The sequence below is a fragment of the Papilio polytes genome, unplaced genomic scaffold (assembly GCF_000836215.1).
Source record: "Papilio polytes unplaced genomic scaffold, Ppol_1.0 DF824047.1, whole genome shotgun sequence".
NCBI classification, from domain to species: Eukaryota; Metazoa; Arthropoda; class Insecta; order Lepidoptera; family Papilionidae; genus Papilio; species Papilio polytes.
This window is the reverse complement of record NW_013525157.1, coordinates 4,102,570-4,111,058: the sequence shown is the minus strand read 5'-3', so window position 1 is coordinate 4,111,058 and position 8,489 is coordinate 4,102,570. Positions and strand designations below refer to the sequence as shown.

General features: G+C 32.6%; 4 protein-coding genes across 5 annotated transcripts in view; 2 read left to right on the top strand and 2 right to left on the bottom strand.

The window, feature by feature from the left end:
• The window catches only part of LOC106100414 (mitochondrial ornithine transporter 1), a 5,107-nt gene extending 4,321 nt beyond the window's left edge, over window positions 1–786 (top strand). Inside the window, exon 7 of the mRNA XM_013279251.1 lies at window positions 258–786. Within this exon, the coding sequence (XP_013134705.1) occupies window positions 258–379 (122 nt within the window). The 3' untranslated portion in view covers window positions 380–786. The remainder of the gene's footprint in view (window positions 1–257) is intronic.
• Window positions 787–1,581: 795 nt separating this feature from the next.
• Window positions 1,582–2,815, top strand: LOC106100420. The gene is made up of 2 exons (XM_013279260.1): window positions 1,582–2,002; window positions 2,469–2,815. Exons 1-2 carry the CDS (start codon window positions 1,671–1,673, stop codon window positions 2,698–2,700), a joined length of 564 nt encoding a protein of 187 aa, XP_013134714.1. The 5' UTR covers window positions 1,582–1,670; the 3' UTR covers window positions 2,701–2,815.
• A 1,633-nt stretch (window positions 2,816–4,448) lies between these two features.
• Window positions 4,449–5,316, bottom strand: LOC106100421 (S-phase kinase-associated protein 1). 2 transcript variants are annotated; one of them, XM_013279262.1, is made up of 2 exons: window positions 5,109–5,316; window positions 4,449–5,038 (listed from the first exon to the last, which is right to left on the bottom strand). In XM_013279262.1, exon 2 carries the CDS (start codon window positions 5,036–5,038, stop codon window positions 4,550–4,552), a length of 489 nt encoding a protein of 162 aa, XP_013134716.1. In that variant the 5' UTR covers window positions 5,109–5,316; the 3' UTR covers window positions 4,449–4,549. The 2 variants fall into 2 exon arrangements, with proteins under 2 accessions (XP_013134716.1, XP_013134715.1); XM_013279261.1 differs by having other exon boundaries at window positions 5,163–5,315.
• A 1,284-nt stretch (window positions 5,317–6,600) lies between these two features.
• LOC106100352 (cytochrome b561 domain-containing protein 2-like) lies at window positions 6,601–8,484 on the bottom strand (the record flags this gene model as incomplete). Its single annotated transcript, XM_013279176.1, has 2 exons — window positions 6,601–8,114; window positions 8,380–8,484. Coding segments are annotated over 2 exons (618 nt in total), but the record flags the coding sequence as incomplete, so codon positions are not given.
• Between the last annotated feature and the right edge of the window lie 5 nt (window positions 8,485–8,489).

Here is an 8,489-nt window from a genome sequence, read left to right as displayed (position 1 = left end):
TTTTGTTTTTTTTTTTTAATTCCACGTGGACGGAGTCCGAGCGGAAGCTAGTGGAATATAAAGATTTATTGTACTTTGTTATTTACCGCGTGGATTTTGATGTAACGCAAATTTAATAAGATATTGCACATTTTGAAAACGATATATCTAAACATTTGAATAAAGTTGACTATAGCACTTGTATTTTAAACATAATAGAGCTAATTTGGTTTTAACCAAATAATAGACTAATGTATTTATTTGCTTTGTATTTTTAGGTATCTTAGCTCTTTACAATGGATTAAAACCTACTCTAATAAGAACAGTTCCGGCGACCGCTGCATTATTCGTAGTGTACGAATATTCCAAGAAATTTATGCATCAATCGTTTGGAGATTAATTATTAACTTTTATATGACAATAATGAATACTCTGTACAGCATTTATGAATAGTTCTGCAAAAAGTATACAAGAACATACTGTTATCTCTCTTTTTCCAAACAGAACGACAGAGATGTCGGTATTTTTGTGTAGTTTGTTTAGTTTAGTCAATGTAAGTTTACGGTACTGGCAAGCTACTTCCTAAAACAATAATTTATTTTATATTAAACAAAGACAAATATATTTTAAGTTATAAAAATCTTATGACATGTTGAAATGTATAATTATTATTACTCGTGTTTTAATTTTCCTTTAGTCCAATCGACACGGAAGGTCTCGACTAATGAGGTTATCTGGATTATCTTTTCTTGCGATATTTATTGCGCATTGCTGTTTGCTGCTATTTTTAAACTCCATTTAATTATGTCTATTTTAATAACTATATACCCTTGCAATAAAATAGTAATAAAGTACATTCCAAAAAATTTAGAAATTAATGATTTAATAATCATCATGTTACTATTATTAGTTTGGATGGATTTTTCTTCCTACGTATCTTCAAAGCGCCTCAACAAATTTTGCGGAAAAAACGGGTGTACCGGCTGTACATTGAGTGGTTTTATCTCCTAACCTCTGTATAAGGAGTAACAAAAATAATGATGAAAGTAATAACTTTTGTTTGTAGTATAAAAATTATCTATTATAAATACTACCCTATCAAGATTTTTATATCGTATAGATATGAAATAGTATCGATTTAAATCGTGCCATGAATTTTGCCTACTGGTTGTCGTTGCGCACTATATGGTGACTTTAAATTCTTCTTATTTCTCAAAGTTTTTAAAATAAACTCCAGTCAGAGGATTTCTGTTGGCTCTGGAAGGTCTCCGTCATATAGCATAAGTACAAGAAGGGGCATTAAATCGAGAGCACTAAATGACGCATGCATTGTGTCGCAAAGGGTAAGTGTAAGTATGATGGGTGATTGTACGATCGTGTTATCAAACATCAGCATCAGCCTTTATCTGCCCACTGTTGGACTTCCCCAATACCTTCCACCTCATCACACGCCTGCTATAAATTAATTACAACATTTATTGTAGGTACTTAGTTAAAATGTGTATATTTTGCAACTCAGCAGTAGACCAATTAAAAATATATTAAAATCTTGTCTAAGAACGCGTAAAAATCAATTTATAAAATTGTTAATACTCTGTGACAGGCAAATAAGAGCCAAAACAATTCTTGTCAATTATTTCGAGCAATTATTACAATCGTTTTTTATTCTACCACAATATTTACTTTAAATAATGGCGACAGATGAATTTCAAATTCAAAATATCTACCGTTATTCTAGAAAATCTTTTAGGAATCATCAGAACTCTCCTATAGATAACTATGCACCGAGCCCAAGGGAGGACCCTGATTCAGATGCGGCCGATTCATCGCCCAGAAACGACATAAGATTCGATGAAATAAGGCTCGCCACCGCCGGCTGCAGTTGCGATTTAGACCCTGAAACCGAAATAGCCAACATTCTTCATAAAAAATGTCCCGTCATTGCTTTGGCACAGCAGCAACTTCAGAAGCTTTTAGACGAAACAGACAGATTTCTTTGCGATAACACGAGGTTGAATTATAAGTATGTTATATTTGCAAAATGTAATAATTCAAGGGTAGTGAACTTCAGATATTAACAGCGGTAGACGCCAGCAACAGAATCTATTTCACGAATGGGTTGTTTCGCTCGGTGCAATATCATGACCACACAGAAGACGCATAAAGTAGAAGCAATACCTTGTTGCATCTGTTTGCGTGGAGGCCTATCTTTAGCCCTCTTTCGTTTACCACACTTTTCTTATAAAGAAAAATAGATTTGACGGTACAAGAGATGCATAGGAAAGGAAAATATCCTCTTTATGTGCGGTCCCTCCTCCGTCTACAAAGGGTAAGAACGCGTCTGCATTTACGGATGTTTATAGGTAGCGGTTGCATCGCTATTATGGCGAATTCTCAATCTACAGTAAGGATGACGAATCAACCAGTACTGTGTTGTCCAGTATCTCTTGATCTCACTGACTACACATTTTAATTAGAAGTTTTTTCAGGTCTCCTTACGATGTTGTCTGCTTATGCAAAGAAACCTTACTGAACTTGAACAAATGGGAATATGTTATTATTATTTTACTTTTGTCTGCATTCCTGTTTGGTCTAATCATAGGGGCAACCTCCTGTAAGTCTCAGCATGGCAAATTTAATAGCCATTTATTGACATGCATAGATAATATGCTCACCTTTGATTCTTACACTAATGATAAAAGTTTTCGCGCCATCACATAATCTATACAATTTTTAATTAAGAAATACAAACAGAGTAAGTTTGTTTTTTAAGAGTTACCTGTTGTAATGAATGATATCTCTTTTTATTTTTTCATTAGTTATTACATTTCGAAATAAAATATCGATAAGATTTAAGTTGTTTTTTTTTTATAACATAAGGTGGCAAATGAGCAAGCGGCCACCTCAATCCGCAAAATGGCGAAGTGACCGTTGCCCATAGACAACAGACATCCGAGATCGCAGATGCGTTGTCTACCCTTATCCGACGGAGGAGGAGACGCACATATTGATATTTCTCCTTCCTATGCATCTCCACCGTCAAATCCACTACCCCTTCCCATCCTCTCCTTTAAAGAAAAGGGTGGTAAAGAGTAAAGACTTAAATTAATTATATGAAAGTTCATCAGTTGTAAAGTATGCGAAAGAAATGGTTTCTATATCTTTGTAGGCTCCTTCGTATCTAATTATGGGTTGCACTCAATAACCAAATATAAAGTAAAACATTGTAATAGAAGTCTCTTTTGGGATCACATAATTACTACTGGAAACATTTAAATTTAATAAACAAGCAATATGTTACAGTATAGTATTCTACAAATGTTTTTTAAATGTTATATGCTCTGACCCCATCATTTCTATGGTGAAGGGTAACATTGAGATGCAACCTGCACTTTCTATAAAGAAAATTAAAAACTGAGTCGATATGGTTAGTTGACTATAGCCTAGTCAGCCCTAACTTGAGGTCAAATCTCAAGACTTTAGTGGGGACATATATTGAGCTGATGATAATATCCACTGACACAAACTATGGATCAATGAATAAAGGTATATAAATTACAAAAAGCTACGTATCCCTCGGGAACTGGACATTTCTCGGGGATTAAGCTTATCCCATGTGTACTCCAGACTTTGTTTTATATCTGTGCCAAATTTCAATAAGATATGTTGAACCGTTGCAGAATGATCGAGTAAATATTAAAAAACGAAATTAATGAATCTCACAGGAACCGTAACTATTCCAGGGATAAAAAATAGCCTATGTGTTCTTCCAGACTATGCTCTAAACCTGTGCCAAATTTCATGGAGATCCGTTCAGCCGTTTAGGCTACAAACGCTAACACACATCCATCCATCCATCCATCTAAACTTTCGCATTTATAATATTAGTAAGATCTACCGCAATATGGTGATTTAAGTCTTAAACATTGCTACAATCAGGGGTAGAAAATGTAATTTAAAATAATCATTATTTACAAGACTTTCTTTAATGCAAGATGTTTAATTATTTTTTACAATGATATTGTTCTAAAGCAGGATGCCAAATGTAGAAAACTTAAAATAAAATTAGTCAATATTTGTAGCATAAAGATAATTATTAATAATTTATACTTTTATACACATATTAATTTGAAATTGGATGTAGTAAATATCTATAACAAAACAAATATTAAATACAGCAGGATCTCACTATTCACATGGTTATATTTTAAAAATTTCGCCACAACAAAAAATCGAGAGGAAGATATCAAGTGGTAAATACATTTACTAATTAAAATAAAAACAAGCAAAAGTTTAAAAACACCTATTTAAGACTGTATGGCTTGTTGGATACTTCAAATAGTCAAAAATTTTGTCATGAATATTAAAATGTGTTAATTTCTTATGTCCACAGTGTGAACAAATCATAAAGAAGGAAATTCTGCTGTACATTGTAAGTTAGTCTGATATGCCTTGTAACACTTCAGAAATCACTACTAATACTTGGAATTTTATTTTATTTACTTTTAACATAAATTAAACTAACTTTTAAATGGATTAATTCGAAAAACTAAGCTAACAACCATCAAGTTTATTTTTCCTCACACCATTCATTCTCCTTGCGCACCTGGTCTTCCTCAGCTGCCGTGAAATCATTCTTGATATTAAAGGTTTTGCGAATCTCTTCAGGTGTCTTACCCTTGATCATATTGGCTACAGTTTTACATGTCACATCCAGTAAACCCTTAATGTCAAGGTAATTAGCAGCCAATATTAATTCAAACAAAGTGCCTTGGTCGACTTTTAAAAAGTCCGCATCCCACGATGAAATATCATCAGTGCGCTTTTCTTTGTTCTCATCGTCCTCGGGTAATGGAGGGTCATCTTTGTGATAGGTTGCCCATTGAATAACCTTTTTGAGAATTGCAGAATTGACGTTTGGTAGCGGAACAACTTCCTCTTCGTCATCATCCATGCCCAAATCTTCCAACATTGTCTTTATTGTTACAGAACATTTTGCGATCTCGACATCAACATCAAAAATTTCATTATCGGATGATTGAAGCTTTATAACAGGCATCTAAAAAGAAAATAAATACTTAATTCAGGGGACGCCATTTTCATAAAATATAAATAGGAGCTCAGGGTACCTTGTGCCTGGACGATAAAGTAAAACTTATAAATAGCCAGGAACAATGCTTTACCTTAGCCAAAATGTTGTCTCTGCGTGTTTAAAAACGTTTGAATTTAGATCTGTATTAAATCGAGAATGATCGATAATTAAAGTGGCAATCAAATCAAAAACAATGATCGGCTTACTTCACAATTCACAGGTTTTTTGCTGTTGTAGGGATGGGACATGGAATGGTTGTTGATTCACCAACTAGTTGAATCAACCGTTAATCACCCTTCAACGATTTAACCGTTGAACATTTTTCATTCAACTAGTTCAATTTTTCGAAAACATAGTAATTTCCGATCGCTTTTTTTGCAACCAGTCTTTCTTTTTTCAATGAATGACAACAAAATCGACAAATGCAACTAGTTCTTCGACTAGTTGAAATGACCGAATAAACTCAACTTAACTTTGTCGGTTTCGTTGACGCCAAAACTGAAATGCCGAAAACGCCAAAGACACATCCCTACTTTTAACAACCATGATACAATGTTGCCATTTAAGTTTTCACTAAATAGCAATATCTTTTTGATTGCCATATTTACAACTTTTGTTTACAATAGCGTGCTATGAATCTAATACAGATATTGTAATATAGAGAGAAATTCCAAGTTTCTATTGTGTGTTGATTATCGAAAACAAGAGGAACCTACTTTACAGTAACTTTTTTGCCACTGGAGACTTCATCTTGTTGGATGTATGGGTTGGATCTATGCATTTGCTTCCCGAATCAATATATAGTATAGTGTACTAGCTTTCACCCGCGACTCCGTCCACATGGAATAAAAACAAAACAAAACAAAGTAGCCTATGCGTTCTTCCAGACTATGCTCTAAATTTATACCATCGAAATCCATTCAGCCGTTTAGTCTATATCCATCTAAATTTTCGCAAATATAATATTAGTATTTAGTATGATTGAAATATTGTTCATCTATCAAGAACACAATAAGCTAAACCAATCGCCATAGTATCGGTACCTAATGTAGGCGAAAGTTACAAGATTTTTAACTTGAAAACTAATCTAAGCTAAAAAGCCTAAAACCTTACATTTTTGGGGTGGTTTGAAATAGTGTCAGCAATACGGCCTTAAACTTGTTTGGCTCCTTTTGCTAAGAAATATAATATCTAAGAAACAGTAACATCATAAAGGAAGATGTCCGATAAGGGATATTTTCAAAACAATTTTAAAGAGTCTACATAATGTTTATTATGTAGACATTAAACCATATAAATTTATTTTGCTAATACATACATAATTAGTTCTCAAATATGTGTAGTTTTTTTTATAGCATAAGGTGGCAAACGAGCAAGTGGCGCGACGCCAAAATGGCGAAGCGACCGCTGCCCATAGACATCCGCAATTGCAGATGCGTTGCCTACCGTTATACGACGGAGGAGGAGACGCACTTAAAGAGCATATTTCCCCTAGTTAAGTTAAGGCATAGAATTAAAAGACAGGCTGATTGAATACACCATATATATTCATCCAATAAATTGTTCATTACTACAATACATGCTTTCTAATTAACAATTGGTAAATGCAATTTTGATAGAACATTACTAAAATGTAGGTATTTATAAATAAATACCACTACACGATTACTTTTTGGCACAAATCACAATTTTAAATTACATAGGAAAGGACATAAATTCTTTCTAAATCTACTGTCTACACATCATAGTACTCCAAAACATTCAAATAAGTATTTTAACAGCTAATTCATTTTGCGCTATCCAAAATAGTATTTGCTAATTAATTTGGCATTAAAGACAGTAACATTACATAAACATTGCTATTTATTAATCTAAACAATTTCAATTTAAGATTTTAAAAATAGTAAGTCTGATTTAAATAAAGATTTCAGATCATTATCTTCAGAGAACATGAAATAATTATTGAGATAACTAATGTTTCATTACAAATTATTTATAATTATCATTTTAACAAAAAACACTTATCATAAAAATAGGTACAATAAATCCTGTATTGTAAATAACGATTACTTAATAAGTATATTTGTATTATAAAATTTTAAAATCACTAAAAAAAACAATTGTAAATTCATAAAGATATAGACTATTAAAATAAATCACATTACACTGTACTTATCATTGTAAAGTACAATACTAAATGAAAGCAATTCACTGGTAACTATGTAGTATTAGGATTGGACCACTTAGATTATAATGATAGAATAAGTATACTTTGAATTAAGAAAATGGTAAAATTTCAATAAAAATATACTATACCAGCAATAGTAAACTATGCATTGTACACATGTAAAGCTTTTTATTATCTAACATAGCACCTATTCTAATACAAAATATACAAATATAACTGTAAAATTAAAACATTTATCATAAACTTCTACATCATTATAATAATAATTCTTAAAATATATGCAGGAACACCAGTTTGCTTTGCCAAGTCGTAATTATTATCAGATTGTCATGCAAGAACATATTAATTCATATTTTCAAGTCTCTCTTTAAGACGGAAATACACTTTAAGACTGGGTCGAAGTAGAGTAAATAGCATGACCAACAGAACTAAAATCATGCTTGTGTATCTTAATATTTCACCAAAGGACCACCAGCGTGATAAAGTACCAAGTAATATGGTGATTATTCCCAGTGTAAAGGTCAACAAGCCAGCACTAGCATGGATTAGTTTTGTGTAAATTGGTGCGATGTAGTCCTTTAGCTTCAAACTATATAGAGCACCAACACCTCCCAAAGATGTTAAACACATAAAAATCAAGGAAGCTAGCCCAAATTTTGCATGTAAGGTGACAAAGTGTGACTTGTCATGGGCGATTTTATTTGCAAGTATTACAAAAAAGCCAATTAATATAAATACACCAGCTAACATTTGTATAACCCAGTGACGGGCGCTGCGGAGACGAATCGGCATCCATTCAGTTGCAAAGTCTCCTGGAGTTATAGCATTTATTGCAGATGACATTAGAATGATCCACTGGAAATGATAAAATGTTTATTTTAATTTAATATATTTATATTTAATTTCTAACTTCCAAACACTGGGAAATCTAGCAAGAAATTCATTGCATTTAAAATTTGCATATTATTCCGAAATCTTTCTTTTATGCTGTTGATAATAAGACATAATTCCATGATGTTCAGGCTGATGTCAGTGAAACAGCTAAATAATGCATGAAATTCAATTGAAATAGTTGAAATATAATACAATCAAAGAAATTATACATATTATTTCTACTTACCCCTAAGGACATCAGGCTAGGGTGAAATGAGAATAAAGTAACACCATCTTTAAAACAGCAATAAAGTATGATAGCATTGAACAGGACAGCGCAGAAGTTGCTAACCAGAT